The following is a 20,960-nucleotide window of genomic DNA, read 5'->3' as shown; positions in this document are numbered from 1 at the left end:
AAAGAGTGTTTTAATTTGCATTTCCCAAAATATTCATGATGACTTTAATGTTTAAAGTAATAAAAGCATTACAAATATACTTAATTGCCTATCCATATCTTTTGCCTGTTTTTATATTGGATTCTTTGGGGCTTTCCTCCCCCATTTACAGATTTTTAAAAACATATTCTGAATACTGGTCTTCTACACTTTACAAACATCTTCTGTGTATTTCTGGTCTCCTGGTAATAAAAAAAAATATGTCATATTTCATTTAGTGCAAGTATTAACTGCAGTTGTACTCAAATTTATCCAACTTTTCCTTAATGGTTTCCTTCATGATGCCATAAAGACATTTTCTTATATTTTCTTGTGAGAATTAAAGTGCTGTTCTTTGTGTTTTGATCTTTAATTCATCTGGATATATTTGAATTTGCTGTGAGGTAGAGACATAATTTTAGTTCCATAAGGAAATTCATTGGTCTCCACGTAATTCATTGGACAGTTAACTCTTTATACTAATCCATCATATGCCAAGTTTTCATAGGCATATATGTTTTTAGACTCTATTCTGTTCCAATAATATATCTATTCTGTACAAATATAGCATATTTTAATTGTAGTAGCTTTAAAATTTAAAGCAATATTGAAAAAGAGGAGTGAAGCTGGAGGCATCACATGTCCTGATTTCAAACTATATTAGAAAGCTGTAGTGATTAAGACAGTATGGTATTGGCATAAAACAGATACATAGAGCAATGGAACAGAACAGAGAGCTGAGAAATAAACCTATGCATATATGATCAACTAATATTTAACAAGGGAGCCAAGAATACTCAATGGGAAATAGATAGTCTCTTCAATAAACGGTGTTGGGAAAACTGACAGCCACATGAAAAAAATGAAACTGGACCCCTATCATATACCACTCAAAAAAATTAAGTCAAAATGGATTAATAACTTAATCATAAAATCTGAAGCCATAAAACGCCTAGAAGAAAACATAAGGAAAAAGCTTCTTGACATTGGTCTTGGCAGTGAGTTTTTGGATTTGACCCTAAAAGCAAAGGCAATAGAAGCAAAAATAAACAAGTGGGACTACATCCAACTATAAAAGCCTCTGCATAACTAAGGAAACCATCAACCAAATGAAAAGGCAACTTACCGAATTGGAGGAAATATTTGCAAATCATAGATATGATAAGGGATTAATATCCAAAATACATGAGGAACTCATACAACTGAAGAGCAAATGAAAAGAAACAGTTCAATTAAAAAATGGGCAGAGGACCTGAATAAACATATTCCTAAAGAAGACATGCAAATAACCACCAGGTATATGAAAAGGTGCTGAACATCACTAATTGTCAGGGAAATGCAAATCAAAACCACAGTGAGATGCCACCTCACACCTGTTAGAATAGCTATATGTCAAAAAGACAAGAGTTAACAAGCATTGGTAAGGATGTGGAGAAAAGGAAACCCTAGTGCACTGTTGGTGGGAATGTAAAATGGTACAGCCTCTCTGGAAAACAGTATAGAGGTTCCTCAAAAAGTTAAAAATAGAACTAGCATATGATACAGCAATTCCACTGATGGGTATATATCTCGAGGAAATGGAATCGCCATCTTGAAAAGCTATCTGCACCCCCATACTTGTCGCAGCATTACTTATATAGGAGTAACTTATGTGTCCAGTGATGGATGAATAGATAAATGTGGTGTGTGTGTGTATATATACATACACGCACAATGAAATATTATTTGGCCTTAAAAAAGAAGGAAATCCTGCCATTTGTAACAACATGGAAGGACTTTGAGGGCATTATGCTAAGTCAGACAGAAAAAGGCAAATATCATATGATCTCATATATGGAATGTGAAAAAAACCAAATGCATAGAAACAGAACTGATCGGTGGTTGCTGAAATTGAGGGGTGGGGAGGGTTGGTGGGTGAAGGTGGTCAAAAGGTATAAATTTCCAGATATAAGGTAAACAAGTTCTGGGGATGTAATGTACAGCATGATGACTATACTTAACAGTACTCTATTGAATATTTGAAAGTTGCTAAGAGAGTGGATCTTGAAGTTCTCATTACAAGAAAAAGAAAACTGTAGCTATGCGAGGTATGGACATTAACTAAATTTACTGTGGTAATCATTTCATAATACAGTTGACCCTGAACGACTTAGAAGTTAAGAGCTCCAGCACTCTGCGCATTCACAAATCTTTGTATAGCTTATAGCTGGCCCTCCGTATATACGCCATTCCTCTGTATCCATGGTTCAGCATATGCAGATTCAACCAGCCATGGATTATGCAATAGTGTAGTATTTACTATTGAAAAAAATCCATGTGTAAGTGGACCAGTGCAGTTTATGCAGTTCAAACCCATGCTGTTCAAGGGTTTGATTTGAATTGATATCAAATCATTATGTTGCACACCTTAAACTAATACAATGTTATATGTCAATTATCAGGAAAGGAATGGGAGATCAGAGTATATGTTTATCTTTTTTAAAAAAGTCCCCCAAGTGGTTTTAATATGCACCCCGCCCCCGAATGGTATAGTCATCTATTGGGAATCAGTGTCCCAAGCTATTATTTGGAGAATGTGACCATTAAATATACTTCTGTGAAAGCATATTCACCAGCTCTGGGTACTTTGTAGCATCAAATTATGGCCTTCTATTTAATTAATGACATATTATTGTACATCCAAAATAGTTATACTGTAAATCTAGTCAGCATGTAATCCTAATAAAAATAGACTTATTTGTGCTACTTTTTTAAAAAATTAATTAATTATTTTTTTTTTAGTTGCGTTGGGTTTTCATTGCTGGTGCGTGGGCTTCTCATTGCGGTGGCTTCTCTTGTTGCGGAGTGCGGCCTCTAGGCGCGCAGGCTTCAGTAGTTGTGGCATGTGCGCTCTAGAGTGCAGGCTCAGTAGTTGTGGTGCACGAGCTTTGTTGCTCCGCAGCCTGTGGGGTCTTCCCAGACCAGGGCTTGAATCCGTGTACCCTGCATTGGCAGGAGGATTCTTAACCACTGCCCCACCAGGGAAGTCCCTGTGCTACCTTCTGAACAGATGCTTTTTTGTGGGGAAAGAAGAAATAGGATAACGAAGAAAGATTTTTTTCACCAGTTGATTTAGCCTATGAGCATTTTTGGTTTGCAAATCCAAAATTATTAAACTACAATTCAAATTTTATATCAATACCTTTCAAAAGGAGAAAGTAAATATGAAGTTAATAAACATTTATCTTTATTATTGAGGAGCTGGTAACATTCCAGAACTGATAATGGAAATTGGTTATGTGAAATTGCATTTCTTTTATGAACTATGACAAGATATGTGGACTTAGAGGTTCAGTTTGCCTCGCCACCAACTGATTGTCTTTTGAGTGAATAGTCAAAATATATTTTTAAATTGAGCTGGATGAAATTGAAAACTCTTTAAAAGATTTTCAACTTTGTCAGATTACTATAATTATAAACAACCCAGTGTCCTCATGCTATCTTTCATTATAGCATGTGCCTGAGAAATTAGCAAATTAAATTTTAGTGTGGGCAGCAATGTTAAACACTTGTCTGCATATCTGAAACTAATTCTTACATCATCTTATTTAGAAATAGAACAGTCCAGGAATAGTCACTATGGTCGTATACTTATTTTGAAGGCTGAGGGAGAAGTTTAAGGAGAAAAGAAGAGACTAAAAACCGTAGTACACTATTAAGGATTTCTTTCTGTTTGTCCTCTGCCTCTTCCTCTGTCATGTTTAGAATTGCAAAACTGCCCTCATGCAAACGTTTGTTAAGCAAAGACACATAACATCTTCACAGGAGTTTGCTGAGTGCTAGATTGAATGCATTTTCTAACCCATGAAAGAATATGCCAAATGGTAATGATTGTAGCACAACTGATAAGAATTTCAGTCTAGAAGCTAGAAAGAACCTTAGACATCTTCTAAAATATTACATATATTCATCCAGGTTGCTTACTTTTTTGAAAAAATGTGATGACTTCTCTTCCTTCACAGAGTAGTCTCTAGAAGTATGTTTTATATTTGCACTTTTGGAAAGGTACCAAATGCTGCTCATAAATACTTCGGACAACTCAGTTTTAGGCCAATTGTTACCTCTCACTGCAAGAATAGGTATTAATTTGTGGCATTTGGTATATTTTAATCATTGAGAAACACAAAGAAAGACTTAAATAGGTTGTTCAAGGCACTGAGCTTTTTTGTTTCCTTTGCCTCTACTTTCTAGTATTTGCTTTTGGGGACACTCTGGATGTCCTACATGCAGACAACTAGCAAATGAATAGCATTTCCTGGTTTAGCAAATCTTGTGTAGTTCCCCCAAAAGAGTACAGTTTTGCTGAAACTTGATTGTATGGGATCCTCTGTTAATTAATTCATGGGAAAGATGGCAAAGTTACCATGGTATAACAGAAAAAGATCAGATTTTTTTTTCATTGTAAAAAAGTAATTAAAACATCAGAGTCATGACAAAGATTTTAGAAAGTAAAGAAGTGGTAATCAACCAAATTCTAGTTCCTTGATAGACTGTCTAGAGAGAGTATAAATATCCCCCCAAAATATTTCACAGTGATTACTTCAATATTAGTAATTTACCCTAATGTCCTAATACACAGTCATTCTGTATTCAAAAGCAGATGCTTGACTAAGTATTTTCTCTCTCTCTCTTTTTTTTTTTTTTAAATAAATGTGTTTGAACAGAAACCAGCCTCACAGAAAATGTACTTATCTGGCTATGGTGTGGAGCTAGCAATTAAGAGTACAGAATACAAAGCGTTGGATGATACCCAAGTCAAAAGTAAGTTTATTCTCTGTATTCGAGTAGAATGAAAATTTGGAGGCTTATACACGTCAGTTGAAAAAAGAAAATGACTGTAATCCTACACACGTTAATTTGAGGCTGGAGACAGGGTAGACATGCTCCTCCTTAGTTGGAATTTAACTTCAAACTAAAAGAAATACATTTCATATTATTGTGATCTCAAAAACTTCAGAAAGCATATTTGCTTTTACTCAATGGCTTCCCAACCATTTTACGCAACATATAAAAATTGATAATATATGTAGGGTATGTAGAAGCAATAGATGAGGCTGCTTATGGCTAGAGGTGACTGACCCAGGAGCTCAGACTGGCCCATGATGTGCCCAGTCACCCCCTGGGAGCAAGGGTGGGGGGGCTCTAAGGGGATCAGTATCTCAGTAAACCTAAAATTCATTGGTAGCACTGCCTTACAAGTCTTGGTCTGAAGTATTTATATATAATGAAGTTAGGATGATGGTCTTGTGTTTTGGCTTTTGTTTTTGTTTTGAAGTGGGATGGAGAGGGCTGTGAGTTGATTGGTTAGATGAAGTAGATTGATTAGATTTGTGATCTACCAGTCCAGTGTCCATGTTCCGTGTACTGAATACACGCTCTAGATGAAGGATTCTGGAGACCTAAAAACACTAAAGAACTTTTCAGATTCTTACGGAAATCTTTTGTTACCCGGCTCATTGGAAATGTATTTGTACCTGATTCTTGGTTAAGAGTTTCTAATTCATTCTTTTATATGGTCTCAGATGTTGCTTCTGCTACAATTTTGTTTTTCTATTCAAGATCTGGTCCTGGCAGCCCTACCCTGATCACAGCTTAGCTCTAGCCCTCCTATTGAATGTGCTACAAATCAACATCTGTATTATTGTGATTGAAAATCCTGCTGGTTAAAGAGTTACTGAAAAAGTATAGTAGAAATAATAATGCCCAGATATTATATATTTCCATATAGCTTGTATATAGCTCTGCAATGCTTTATAATGTAGTATCTTGTTTAACAGTCATGGTAGTAACATAAGGCATTTTCTAGCCATCCTTGGGCTTGTAAAAAAATTTTTTTAAGTCATGTGATCACATGTATTTCTGTATTACAAATTGCACATTAAATTTTGTCGTACATTCGGAATATATTTTCTCTCCATTCTAGTTGCCACTCCTTTAGTTCACTTCTTTTTTTCCCTCTGTATATGGGTGTCAGGCTTCTAACTGACCTCTTCAGTACCCCTAGTCCCCTCATCCCCCAAATAGAATAATCCATCTGTTCTCCACAGTGCTTTCTGACTGCACTTCTTATGATGAAAATCTGACTTTATGATTCCACCAATTAAAATCCCGGACTGGTTCCCTGTAACCTCCTTATAAATTCAAGTACTATATAGCATAACAGAGAAAGCTTTTCACATTCTGGCCTCTTTCTGCCTAATCACTGTCCCTCAGCCCTCTCATTTGTACACTGTGGTCCTGTAACACTAAACTACTATACAGAATAATTTTCTGTTCCCTGGATGCCTCCATGTGTGGCTCCATGCCCAGCCTTCGTGACCTCTGTAGAGCACTCTCATCCCTTAGCATATGCTGTTCCTGCTGCCTGAAACCTTCCTCCTTTCTCCCACCTCTTTTATTCATCTAAGGCCTATTCATCTTTTAAGGATCATGTATATCAGTCAGTACCTCTGAGATGGCTGCCCATCTTCCTGCTCTGTCAGAGGAAGGTTTTCCCTTTTCTATATTCCACATATTTTGTGCTTTCTTTTGGAAAAGTTTTAAACAGTCTGTTAAAATTGTCTATTTGTGGGCTTCCCCGGTGGCTCAGTGGTTGAGAGTCTGCCTGCCGATGCAGAGGACGCAGGTTTGTGCCCCGGTCCGGGAGGATCCCGCGTGCCGCGGAGCGGCTGGGCCCGTGAGCCATGGCCGCTGGGCCTGCGCGTCCGGAGCCTGTGCTCCGCAACGGGAGAGGCCACAGCAGTGAGAGGCCCGCGTACCGCAAAAAAAAAAAAAAAAATTGTCTATTTGTCTCCTTTTCCACCAACTGAGGTTTGTGTCTTTTGCGTCTCTCTTCCTGGTGTCTGTCTGGCAGGCATCAGGCGTCATAGAAGGCAGTCGATAAACATTTGCCTGATGAATGAATGAAAGGGAGGGAAAGGAAGACTGGATCAAAGCACCCAGTGTTTTTAGTTGCGGTCCTAGAGGTCCAGACTCTCAGACGAGTAAGAAGGGAGAAGCGTACTTGATGAGCTCTGATGGAGTGTAGCCCATACTGCTTACAGTCACAGATTCTTAGAATCCCAGAGTACCCTCACGCATACCACTTACCACACTGTATGCTATAATTATTGGTAAGTAAAGGAGAGGGGAAGAGAAATGAACATAAAATATATCCTTATTCTTTGAGGCCATGAGTTTTGATGTCTTTCTAAAGATTTCTTGATTATGTCTAAAGGTGTCAGAAATAATGTGAGAACTCCTGTATCTGTTAGGGTTTGGATTTCTTGCTGGCTTAAGAGCTAAGCCCAAGGAGTTGCACACTCCTTGGTTTATCATTCTGGTATAAAATATAACTTGACTACAAAATGATCTATAGAGCATTTATGATGGTTTTTAAATATTTAATAATCAAGCTTGTTTAAAAAGAGAGAGCACACTCATGTCTCACTAAGCTGATCGATCCATGAAAGAAAAACAAGGTAAAACAAATGGAACTTGATTTTATTTTGAGTTCTTCTAATTTTTTATTACATATTTTCCAGTCTGAAATATTTTCATTTTATTTTGTTTTTGTTTCCAAAATATAGCTGTGACTAATACTACTGTAGAAGATATTACTGAAACAAATGAAGTTCAAGGATTTCTCTTTGGGAAATTAAAGTAAGTCTGAATTGAAATGAAACTATTACTGTACTCTTAAGTTTGTTTTTAAAGGAATTGCTTCAATATGCTGGGTTGGCATATGTTTCACATTTTTAAAATAGACATACTATTGTTTTTATTACAAAAGTAACACATGGTTAATGCAGAAAAGCACAAAATTGAAAAGTAATCGCTAATTCCACAGGATAATGAGTATGGTTAGAGATATTGGAATTGAAAGTGATCAGAGTTATCTCTGGCTAAAAACTAAAACAAAAATTTATGGAATCTTTTACAGATCTAATGGGTTACAAAAATCATAGTTAATATTGGATTTTTAGCATGAAAAAAATCAAAAATTTCATGTCTCGAAGAGAAAATATTTCCCTAAATTTCTGTGCCATGTATTGCCATATTAAATACCTTTTAACTTCTGGTCTTAATTTCATATACACATATAAGTAACTTTTCAAAAAATTGAAGTTCTGTCCCCCTTTTTTTTCCTGCATCACTGATTGAGGACAAGGAATAGGATGGTGAGTGCTCTCTGAATGTTCATGGATGGGGATTGTTGTCATTTTATGTGTGGTTTCTCTTATTTACAAGAAGGGGAAGTTTATATTTCTATTATAAAGACAACATTAATTAAAAATAAAGAACCATTTTTATTAATATCTTTAGTCTTATTTAGTATTACAAATATTTATAAAGGACACTTAGGTCTGTTCTCCTGGTGAGTAGATAACTGTACAGAGTGAGGGGAACATTTTTGGACACTGTGCTCCTTCATACAGATGACTGAGTTATATTTTTACGGTTTACTGGACAAGTTGTATACTAGTGGCCTTAAAAAGTTAATGTGTCTTGTAAAATGGATTTAAGTAAGATTTTTATTTAGTAGATAACATTTTTATTCCATTTCCAGCTGTGTCTTGCATCTTAGAATCTGTAGTTCTGGTTTTTTTTTTGGGGGGGGGGTGGTACACGGGCCTCACTGTTGTGGCCTCTCCTGTTGCGGAGCGTAGGCTCCGGACGCGCAGGCTCAGCGGCCATGGCTCACGGGCCCAGCCGCTCCACAGCACGTGGGATCTTCCCAGACCGCGGCACGAACCCGTGTCCCCTGCATTGGCAGGCAGACTCTCAACCACTGCGCCACCAGGGAAGCCCTGTTTTTTTTTAAACGTAACTATTTATGGGAATAAATTGCATGTCTTCCAGAAAGCGTTTGGAACCCTGGGATATTAGTTTTTTTTAGATAGGAAATAGTTAGTTTTTACACAATTAATTGATTCAGGCAAGAACCTTCTGCTTTGAGGTATTGTATGAATAATGTGTTTTTGCCTGAATTACATAAATAATTTTAGCCGTGAAAATTATTGTTAAGCTTATGATTAAACATGAAAAACAATATAACAGCTCTTATAAACTTAGTATTACTGTGTAACTTAAAATATTGAGAAAGGAGTGGTTAATTTAATTCATAGTGAACTTCTTTTCAAAGAAGTTCTTTTGCTTTCTCACTGTAAGAGCAGACTTGATTCATTTTCAAAATGTACAACATTGTAATAAAATTGCACGATATGAAATTGTAGTACATTTATTATTGTTAACTATAAGATTAATCTATTTCTCTATATTTATTTTTCATCTCACATTTTAAAATATTTATTTCTCTTTACTGTTGAAAATATGTATTTGTTTATAAATTGTGCTGATAGCTACATAAAGTTTTTTTATAACAATTCTAATAATATGAAATGGTACTGTGTTTTGATTTCATGAGGGATGGAAGAATAAAGATTATAGTTTTTATTATATGTATAGTAAAATATCATGCTGCATTATTTGGCACTCTCTAAAAAAATGCTAGATATGTTTAATTAGGCAGAATTATCTTATTTAAGTTTTTTATAAGTTTCAAAGATGGAACTTTTCAGAAATAGAGTAAACTCTAAAATTGTATAGGAAGCATTAATGTCTTTCCTTCTAAAATAGTTTTCATTTCTAATTATAAAAGCAAGACTTGTAATTTATAAAATGTTAAATAAAAAGTGTATAACATAAAAACTAATAATTCTGCCCTCACACTTGGATCCCTTACAGGTAATGTTAACAAATGAGAGTACATCCTTCCAGATTTTGTTTTCTTTTGTTTTGTTTTATACATTGAAAAAAGTAGACATGCATATCTCCCTCATTTTTTTTTAAGTTCTGTGGATATAGCTGCCTCACTGTTTATTATTATCTTGATGAACAGTTAGTTTGTGTCTAAAGATTTTGAAAAGTTAATTTCAAAAATATACTGCTTGTATAGTAGTAATTTGTAGTAGGTGATGATAATTAACATTACTTAATATTCTAATACAGAGAAAGATATTCAGATCTTAGAGATAATCTGACAACATTCCAAAAATACCTGATTGAGAGTAATAAAGAAATGATGCCTTTGAAAGTCTGGGAACTACAAGGTATAGTATTTCAGTCCACATTGACATAGCATATTGGTAACTTATCTCTGTTTTGTTAAATAGGCTTTTATATAACATATAAATTATTTCATAGGCAATAATAATTACTAATGATGTGACTAATATACATTATTTTTGTGGAAATACAAATTTAATTAAAAGGTTATTCATCAAGCAAACCATATTTTTATGTTTGTAAGATTTAAAATTATATAAAGTACAGTTATTTGATATCATCTAATCATTTTTAAAGTGTACACGAGTTATAGATTCATCTCAGGTATTAAAGCACATTTCAGAGAATCTATAGCATTGATTAGAAATCCTGATTAGTAAGTCAGGAGAAATCAGAACTGAATCTTAATTTTCTTCTCTTTAAAATTTTGATCTTAACAGACCATTGCATGTTTCATTGCGAACTTAGAATAGCTCCCGTACTGACATGCTATAAGCAGATACTTTGAGACTGAACCAAATTTTGAGAATGAACCAAAATTCCTTTTCAGTTTGTAATTTTCTTTTTTATTATTTGTAATGTTGAGTGGGTCATGGGAATATGTCACTTTTCTGTGGAATCTATAACTTTTATCACATCTCTCATCAACTTTTTTTAATATAATTTACTGCAATATACTTGATATGCAGTTCACCCATTTAAAGAGTACAATTCAGTGGGGTTTAGTATATTTTTAGAGCTTTTTAGCTGTCAGCACAGTCAATTTCAGAGACCCATAATTTAGAAAATTGTAAGTGATAGGGTGCTTCTGAAGGCTGGTAAACAGAGAACATGCAAAGTTAGCTTACTTGTAATTAACCTCACTGATGTCTGTGGAAGGTATATTTGAATGGACTAGAAACAGGAAATCTAGTTAAGACATCATTGAATTAGTGTAGCGAGAGATAGAACTATGACTGTGGTAAAAGGCATAGAGAGGAAGGCCAGATTTAGCAAATATTTAGGAGATGAAAAGAGTCAAAGATGAATTTAAAATTTCCAGCTTGGAGCCTGAGTAGAGAGAATATAAAACATGTAAGTGGGTTTGGGGGTTGAATACGGGGCCCAGAAATAATGAGACTGGCGTTAAAAAAGATAGACTTAAAGTGATGGTGACATATCCAGATGAGACCAGGTCCAGTGGTGGGGTGAATATAAAGTCCTTATACTAAAAGGAGAAGATTTAAAAGTTGAAAGTATTAGCATAGAGGTTTTTTAAAGGTGGGGGGCGCTAACTGAAAGTGTAGGGTGCCCAAATCAGTGCCCAAGGGAGTGTCCACGTGCTTGTCCGCGTGGGGAAAGTAGACACGGTGGAATGGTGAGAGCTAGAAGAAAGAGCACATTACAGAAGCCGAGGAAGTAGATTCAGGAGAGGGTAAGTGATCAGGACCTTTTCCTTTGTTGATTGATTTAACAAGTGTTTTTTGAATTTCTACTAGGAGTCAGTCATGTCCCTACAGCCATGGTTTTATAATTCTTGGCTAAGACCTGGAGTAGGAAGTATATTTTACATCAAGACCCATACACAAGAGTATAATGTGTGAACACACAGATATGCTTAAAACTAAAAAGAAAGCTTCAGCATAGATATGTATGTTTACCACATTTTATTAATTCTGTAAGACTTTAAAAAAAATGTATTTATTTATTTTTGGCTGTGCTGGGTCTTCGTTGCTGCACGTGGGCTTTCTCTAGTTACAGTGAGCAGGGACTACTCTTTGCTGCGGTGCGCGGGCTTCTCATTGTGGTGGCTTCTCTTGTTGCAGAGCACTGGCTTCTAGGGTGCGAGGGCTTAGTTGCTCCGTGGCAGGTGGGATCTTCCCGGACCAGGGCTCGAACCCTTGTCTCCTGAATTGGCAGGTGGATTCTTAACCACTGCGCCACTAGGGAAGCCCAGGACTTTCTTTTACTCTAGCCTATTTCATTTGAGGAAAAACACCTTCACATTATCCACTAATGTGATTTCACTACTAACTAATGGGTTCCAACTGACACTTTGAAAAAGTGCTGTATTCTGAAGATAAAATAAGAGTTAAAGCAGACACCACGTTTATTCAAAGGATCTTGGACAAACATAAACAACTTTAAAAAACAATGTAAAAATCAGCGTTGTAATTGCTGCAAAGTAAAGGGACATAAGATGAAGAAGAGCATATACCAGGAAGATCTGACTGGTGGGATGGGGGCAGGGAAGGGGTAACAGAAAGGGGAGGGCTCCTCAAGAAGTGGTGATTGAATTGAGATCTGAGGAAGGGCTACAATAAATTTGAGGGTGGGTTATTTAGGGAGACTATCAAAGAGCCTTTCAAGGGGCTGCAAATTGGGTGTGAGGGAGAGGAGATATCAGGAACAACTGCTGGATTCATGGTTTACCCAGCTGGATGGACAGTGGTGGATTTTCTGGAAAGAGAAGACTAAAGAGGACCAGATTTGGGCAGAGATGGGTGGGAATATCACAGATTTGTTATTGAACGTGCTGCTTTTGAAGTATCCAAGCAGTAAAACCAGGAAAACAGTTAAATATGGGAATCGATTTCAGAGGCAAAGTGAAGGAATTAAATAATTTATGACTCATCTAGGTAGGGAATAGTTTAGAAAAAAGCAAAAGATGTTAATAGACTATGCTAATATTATATTCATTTACTTGTTATTTACAGTTTCTCTGATTTCATGAGTGAATTTTCAGGGGCTTTTCAACAGCATATGTGAAGCAAAATTCCATTCATGTTGTAAAAAGTTTTAAAAGACTAGTTACGCTATCAGACCTGAGTAAAATATAGTTGTCCATGGTCGTGATGATGATGGTGATTGGCGGTGATAAAAATATTAGCTAATACTATTTGTCTGGCACAGTATTAGGCTCTTTATATGCATCATCCTAATTAAATTTTTTTAAAAACTCATGGGGTATTGATAGATATCCTGCTTTTACAGATGAGGAAACTGAGAAACATACACACAAAATAATTAGTCCGACGTCACCAGTCTCATAAAGCACAAATCAGCGATACCTAAAATCAGCAGGTCTCTCTCATTTTAGAGCCTAATTCTTTCTTTACCTCTATGTTGTACCGTTTTTAAGTATAACATCATGCAGCCAAATGCTCTCAGGCAAGGTCTTTCATCATATACTATCCTCAAAAGAAATACTCTTTTGAAATGCAAATCAAAACTACAGTGAGGTACCACCTCACACTGGTCAGAATGGCCATGATTAAAAAGTCTAAAAGTAACAAATGCTGGAGAGGGTGTGGAGAAAAGGGGAACGCTCCTACACTGTTGGTGGGAATGTAAGTTGGTGCAGACACTATGGAAAACAGTATGGAGGGTCCAGAAACCTAAAAATAGAATTGCCATATGATCCAGCAATCCCACACCTGGGCATATACCCGGACAAGACTGTAATTCGAAAAGATACATGCACCCCTGTGTTCATAGCAGCACTATTCACAATAGCCAAAATGTGGAAACAACCTAAATGTCCATTGACAGATGAATGGATAAAGAAGATGCAGTACAGGTATACAGTGGAATACTACTCAGCCATAAAAACGAATGAAATAATGCCATTTGCAGCAACATGGATGCAACTGGAGATTATCATACTAAGTAAGTCAGAAAGAGAAAGACAAATACCAAATGATATCACTTGTATGTGGAATCTAAAGTATGGCACAAATGAACTTATCTACAAAATAGAAGCAGACTCACAGACAGAGATCAGACTTGTGGTTGCCAAGGGTGGGGGAAGAGAGATGGAATGGGAGTTTGGGGTTGGTAGGTGCAAACTATGACATTTAGAATGGGTAAGCAACAAGGTCCTACTGTATAGCACAGGGAACTATATTCACTATATTGTGATAAACCGTAATGGAAAAGAATACCAAAAAATGGATGTACCTATGTGGATACCTGAGTCACTTTGCTGTACAGCAGAGATGGGCACGACATTGTAAATCGACTCTACTTCAATTTAAAAAGATACATAAACAAAACAAAACAAGAAATACTCTTTTATAAGTTGTTATATCAATCATATAAGTAATGACTAAGTTTTCTCATCTAAAAAAGCATAAATATATACACACCAGTTAAAAATTATGTTACTTAAAATTGCCTTTAATAGCAATAGAATAAGAAGACATAAAGGATCTTATTTGTAAGTTTACTGTTCATTCACCCATTCATTCATCAATATTGAGCACCTACTTATGTATCGGGTACTTTTTTTGAGGTTAGAACATTTAAGTTCTACTCTTTTAGTACATTTCAGTTATATAATACAATGTTATCAACTGTAGTCACCATGTTACACATTAAATCCTCCAATTTTTTTCAGTCTCAGAGCTGAAAGTTTGTACCCTTTTGTACCCTTTTACTAGCCTTTCCCTGTCTCTCCCACCCTCAGCCTCTGGCAGCTACTTTTCTACTCTCTGTTTCTATGAGTTTGACGTTTTTTAGATTCCACGTATAAGTCATGCTGTGCAGTGTTTTGTTTTGGTTTTTTTTCCCTTGTCTGGCTTATTTTACTTAGCATAATGCCCACACAGCCCATCCACATTGTTGCAAATGGCAGAATTTCCTTCTTTTTTTAAGGCTGAATAATATTCCATTGTGTTTATATACACCACAGTTTCTTTATCCATTCATTTGTCCACGGAGATTTAGGTGGTTTACATACCTTGGCTATTGTGACTAGAGCTTCAGTGAACATGAGAGTGCAGGTATCTCTCAAGATATTGATTTCATTTCCTTTGGATATATACCCAGAAGTGGAATTGCTGGATCATATGGTAGTTCTGTTTAATTTCTTGAGGAATTTCTGTAATGTTTTCAATAGCGGCTGTAGCAGTTTACACGAGTTACTTGTATATTTTGAATAGTAACCCCTTATCAGATATAATGATTTGCAAATATTCTCCCCCATTACATAGGTTGCCTTTTCATTTTGCTGATGATTTCCTTGCTGTGCAGAAACTTTTTAGTATGATATAGTCCCACTTGTTTATTTTTCCTTTGGTTGTCTTTGTTTTTGATGTCAAATCCAAAAAATCGCTGCCAAGACCAGTGCTAAGGAACTTACCCCCCTGTGTTTTCTTCTAGGAGTTTTATGGTTTCAGGTCGTAAGTTCAAGTCTTTAAAGTATTTTGAGTTGATTTTTGTGTATAGTGTAAAATAGGTGTCCAGTTTTATTCTTTTGCATGTGGACATCCAGTTTTTCCAGCACCACTTATTGAATAGAAAGTTTTACTTTTTCTTGTCAGGAAGTGATCCTATGGCAGAAGGATCCTGGTAAGATAAGGACTGAAAAGAGTCCATTGTGTTTGCAATTAGGAGATTTTAGTGAGCACTGATAGCTCCACTAATGCTGGGGAGTGGAAACATTCTTAGGTAGGTTAAGGAAATTCTATTTAGAGTTATTCAGCTAGTAAGTGATGTAGAGCTGGAGTTTGAACCTTGGTCTACTAGACTTTACCAGTCCATGGGAGGCTGCCGTGGGAACATCTTTTCTAGGCTTTGACTCCAACTGGATTCGCCACTGTACACTGAAAAGGTAGAAACAAAACTAGTCTCACTATGATAAACTGGTCATTTTACTAGTATTTGACAAGCTAGGATTCCAATTCTGGTGAGATGTTAAAGAGAAACAAAATGCTTCACTATTAGGTAATGAAAGAATTCAGTTTTAAAATCATTTCTGACTCTTGACAAAGTAATGAGACGCAGATTACTGCTTCTATCATACTTGAGACTGATTACAGTAAGCCACACGCACTTTTCTTTCCAGAGAACTATCATTTCAGGTAAAATCATACCAAGTTTAGGATTTTATTTTTATTGTTGTATAAAGGTAAGAAAATGTTGAAAAAGCAAGTGAATGTTTCATATTTACTGAGTTAATGAACACATTAGGTCTTAAAGTTCTTCTCAGAGCTCTTTGTTCCTTCCTCTTATTTCTTTTTGTCAAAGCTTTTTGTTGCCAGTTTCACTTAACCTAAGAAAAGATAGCTTTGCGTCAGCATTTCTTTTCATATCTCTTTTTTCATATCTCTTTCCACTGTAATTTGTGGAAAACAAAAAATAGGTATTAAATGACAATTGCTCATTCATAAAAGTGTAAAACTTACCTTATTGGATGTAAGTGATAGCTTTCCATTTCATTTAAAACTTTTGAATAATGCTAAATATGAGTGTTTGTTAACGTGTCTATAATGAATATATGACAAGAGCGTTATTTAAATTACATGGAAATGTCTGTTAAGGTCTAACATTATGCTAGATTCCTTAATGATATTCTTTTCCTTCCAGATCTTAGTTTTCAAGCAGCTTCTCAAATAATGTCCACTCCAGTTTATGATGCCATAAAATTAATGAAGGACATTTCACAGAACTTCCCCATAAAAGCCAGGTATATTAAAGTTTATTGATTTGATTATAGTCAGAACTCTTTCCGTTAAATAAATTTTATGAAAATAGCTGATTTCATTTAACATAATGATATCAGTTAATTCTGTTATATATAGTGTTTATGAGATCAGGGTCTCTTTTCATTATGTATATTGGGTTTTTTTTTAACTAGAGCAAAATGTTGGCTTGTGCATGCATGTGTATACATACTACAAAATAGATCTCTTGAATGAGAGGCAAATGGAAAGGAAAAAATAATGTATTTAAAAATTATTTAAACGTAAACAGTGAGAGATGGTAATCCAAGAAAAAACTGATTTAAGCAGTATATAATAAGGGGATATTTTTCTCTTTACCCTACAGAGGATGATGAAGAGTATTACTCTAAGTAGACCTATGCCCAGTGTATGGCCAAATCATGTTCTTGCCCTTTCAGATTCCAAACAATTAGTAACGTCTTAATTGTATAGAATATTTTGTGGAATACTTTTTTGCCAATAAGATATCTAATTGAACTGCTTTCAGAAATATTAATATTACATTAAACGCATCTTCCAGTTCAATAGATAATACATTTCCATATCTAGAAGTAACCAATAGATACAATTCTGGTTACCATGTTTTATAAGGATTTACAAAATAACAAGACTCTGATGCATTTGTAGGAATAATAGTATAAAATTATAAGCAACCAGTAAAATATAAGCTAAGTTAGCTTATATTGAAGATATACAACATGTGACAGGTGCAGCAATAGTGTTTCACTGAGAGGAATTGGAGAGCATCCTTGTGCCCTCAGCATCCCTTCTTAAGCAGTGGATAATCACTACGCCTCTCTTTGTTTCAGACACTTTGGTACATTTATCCACAGCACAAATTACTGAATCCTGAATCTAGACAGTCAATACCTTTGTAAGATAAATAAGTAGTACATGTTTGGCCACAGGATACCAAGAACCTTTTCATGATACCCTGAAAATAGAGAGGTTTGTCACCTTATTTACAGATTAAAAATGAATATATTGACATGACTCTGTTTTAGTTTAAGCAAAATCAAGAATTTGAGAAGTCAGTATATGTATATTAAAACATTGAAATATGTATGTGTGTATAAACATAGATGTTTAGCCACACTGCTGTTAACTAACAGTAGCTTTTGGAATTACTCGATCAAATAAAGTGAAATAATTTTAGTTTTAGGAAGATAGTTGATTAGCTGTTTTGACGGTAAGTCATTATAACTATTCAGGGGTTTTGTGGCTAAACTCTGTTCTTAATTTGTGGTTGGTCGTTAAAAAAAAATTTTACCAACTATGCTAACACTGCTTAATGGCTGAACTGTAGGCTTAAGCATATCTCTACAATTACTCTGATAAGTCATTACTCTATGAACTTGTGGATGCTTCCTGAATCTTGGGATGAAGCAAGTTGAATTGGTTTCCACCAGACTCCATCAATGGTGCAACCATAATTGATACCCAAGGCTAAAAATCTCGCCTCCATATATGTTCAGACTTAACAAATGGTTTTTATTTTTCATCAAAAAAAAAGTCACTCTGTAGACAGCCAGTAAATGTTCATTGAAATGAAATACTTGATAAATGAATGAAAAATTTGCATTATCAGATTTTCAGTTGCAATTAATCTCAAATGCTGCCAGATTTTAGGAGGTGTAATACACACTTATTGTGGGTTGTTTTAAGATACACCCTTCTGCTTGAGTTTTACTTAATGCCAAACTTTGCATTAACAATCTTTTAATTTTTAAATCATTTTCTTCTATGCATAAAATTGACAGATAAATAGCTAATTAAGCATTCTTACTAGTTAGTAGGTCAAATAAATGTAATTAATAGACTTATTTAAAAGACATTTTGCTCTGTTTTTAAATTATAAGGGAGTTATAAGCTTCCTTATAGAGTGAATATATGAAGTCAACATTATCAGTATTTTAGAACTTACCTACTGTGGTAAAGATCTCAGGTTAACCAAAATTCTTTATACACACATATTCCAAAAATTGCCTATTTGCAGCGATACATATAATGACATTGGTAATTTCATATAGAATTTCTCCCTATGGGCAAAACAACACAAAACAGCATTTTCAGTCAAGTATTCTTGAAAAATGTGACAGCATGTAATGTGTACAGTTTGTGCGCATGAACTTTTGACAGTCTCTATTCCACCTGAATCAAATACCCTTGTCTAATGAAAGCCGTAGTACCACCTGTCAAATAGGCTATGTGGAAATGTACACTTCTCAGTCATGATGCCTTTAGAGTTTTTAGTTTCTCGTACAAAGTATTATATGGCACTGAATCATAGATTAGTACAAACATTTAAGGAAGAATGAATTGTATCTGTATTTATGTTCCCAGATCTCTGACCAGAATTGCTGTAAATCAACGTATGAGGGAGGAAATACAGGAAAATCAAAAGGTTTGTTTGATTTCCTTTTTTAAAAAATTTACTACACTAATAACACTATATTTTAGACTTTGGATCTTCAATTTTCATACAAAAAAGAAAAATGTTAACTTGTACTTTTTGATTATTAAAACAGTTCAGGTTTTTCCATTTTTATATTGTCTACTTTATATAGCATACAGTTTGTGATCCTAGCCAATCTTTCCTGACATAGATCCTACTTACTTTCTCATTAACCTTATATACTCCAAATTTTCTGCCCATGCTGTATGGTTTTCTTCACAAAATAGAGAATAAAGGCTATGAGATAATTCTTCTGTTTCTCATTAGTTTTGCTTAAAAGCTTGTGAGGACCAAGCCAAGTTTAGACCACTGGAACATTACTAGAGTCCTATAACATATAGTACACAGTTGATCACTAGTTTGATAAGATTCTGCTAAATGGTCTCCTAAATTACCTTAAGACCCCAAGTGATTCTAACTGTGTTAATACTTAGGAAATGCTTGAGAACACTTCCTGGCTTTATTACATAGGACTGGTTTGGCTTTAAGTAATATTAATCCCAGGCACACAGGGCCTTAAACAGTAGGAGTTCATTTTTCTCACATAAAAAGAAGTCCCTTCCCTGGTGGCACAGTGGTTAAGAATCTGCCTGCCAGACAGGAATAAAGATTCAGACATAGAGAATGGACTTGGGGACACAGGGAGGGGGAAGGGTAAGCTGGGATGAAGTGAGAGAGTGGCATGGACATATATACACTACCAAATGTAAAACAGATAGCTAGCGGGAAGCAGCCGCATAGCACAGGGAGATCAGCTTGGTGCTTTGTGTCCACCTAGAGGGGTGGGATAGGGAGGGTGGGAGGAAGGTGCAAGAGGGAGGAGAAATGGGGATAAATGTATATGTATAGCTGATTCACTTTGTTGTACAGCAGAAACTAACACACCATTGTAAAGCAATTATACTCCAATAAAGATGTTTAAAAAAAAATACGCCTGCCAGTGCAGGGGACACGGGTTCAAGCCCTGGTCCAGGAAGATCCCACATGCCATGGAGCAACTAAGCCCATGCACCCCAACTACTGAAGCCCGCACACCCTAGAGCCCATGCGCCGCAACAAGAGAAGCCACTGCAATGAGAAGCTGGCTCACCACAACTAGAGAAAGCCTGTGCACAGCAACGAAGACCCAACGCAGCCAAAAATAAACAAAATTTTAAATATTAAAAAAAACAGAAGTTTCAAAGTAGGTTTCCACAGACATGATTTTTTCTTTTATGGTTGCAGAATGGCTGCCACAGCTCCAGACTACTTGTCTGGATTCAAAGCAGAAAGAGGCAGGAAGATCAAACCACATTCATCCTGACTGAAGCCTTTCTGGAACACTTCAGCCATCTTTGACTTCTGTCTCATTGGCCAAAATTTTGTAATGTGGATATTGCTAGCCACAAGGGAGACTAGGAAAGTTAGTGTTTACTTTTCTAGTGATTGAGGGGAGCAGAGGAGAAATGGCTTAGAGTTAGTGCCAGGTTAGCCCATCAACAGTGCCTGTTACACTGAGACAGTAAGCTCTCAGTAAATATCAGCTGTTTTGATGATGACAGACAACTACAATGATGATAATGCAGTAGATGCACAGTCCATGGGAGACTGAGTGATAGAAGCCGCAGCACATCATCCCTACCTGGGATGTTCTTTGCCTCATTGCCCACCTAACAAATTCTTGCTTATCCTTCAAAACTGAGCACTAGTTCTGTCTGTAATTTTCCTAATTGCTCTTACCATTCTTCAAGCAGAAAGCATTTTTTTCTTATAAGAATTTTTGTATTTATTCGAATAATGCCACTTGCAGTAAGAAAGGAAGAGAGGTTGGGAAAGAAAAAGGAGGGAAAAGAAGGGAATGCCAAAGTATCAGTGGCATCACATAATCCAGTTTACTTTTTGCTCCATTAATAGTCCAAAGGGGGTGTTCCTGGTCA

The 20,960-nt window shown here is 35.7% G+C and overlaps 1 protein-coding gene across 1 annotated transcript in view; it reads left to right on the top strand.

The window, feature by feature from the left end:
• UGGT2 (UDP-glucose glycoprotein glucosyltransferase 2) overlaps nucleotides 1-20,960 on the top strand; it is a 160,928-nt gene that overhangs the window by 23,071 nt on the left and 116,897 nt on the right. Inside the window, exons 6-10 of the mRNA XM_007469922.1 lie at nucleotides 4,722-4,818; nucleotides 7,626-7,698; nucleotides 10,048-10,148; nucleotides 16,453-16,552; nucleotides 18,933-18,993. Of these exons, the coding sequence (XP_007469984.1) occupies nucleotides 4,722-4,818; nucleotides 7,626-7,698; nucleotides 10,048-10,148; nucleotides 16,453-16,552; nucleotides 18,933-18,993 (432 nt within the window). The remainder of the gene's footprint in view (nucleotides 1-4,721; nucleotides 4,819-7,625; nucleotides 7,699-10,047; nucleotides 10,149-16,452; nucleotides 16,553-18,932; nucleotides 18,994-20,960) is intronic.

The sequence above is a fragment of the Lipotes vexillifer genome, unplaced genomic scaffold (assembly GCF_000442215.2).
Source record: "Lipotes vexillifer unplaced genomic scaffold, Lipotes_vexillifer_v1.1 scaffold1130, whole genome shotgun sequence".
NCBI classification, from domain to species: domain Eukaryota; kingdom Metazoa; phylum Chordata; class Mammalia; order Artiodactyla; family Lipotidae; genus Lipotes; species Lipotes vexillifer.
The sequence above is the reverse complement of the archived record's forward strand: the minus strand, read 5'-3'. Positions and strand labels throughout refer to the sequence as shown.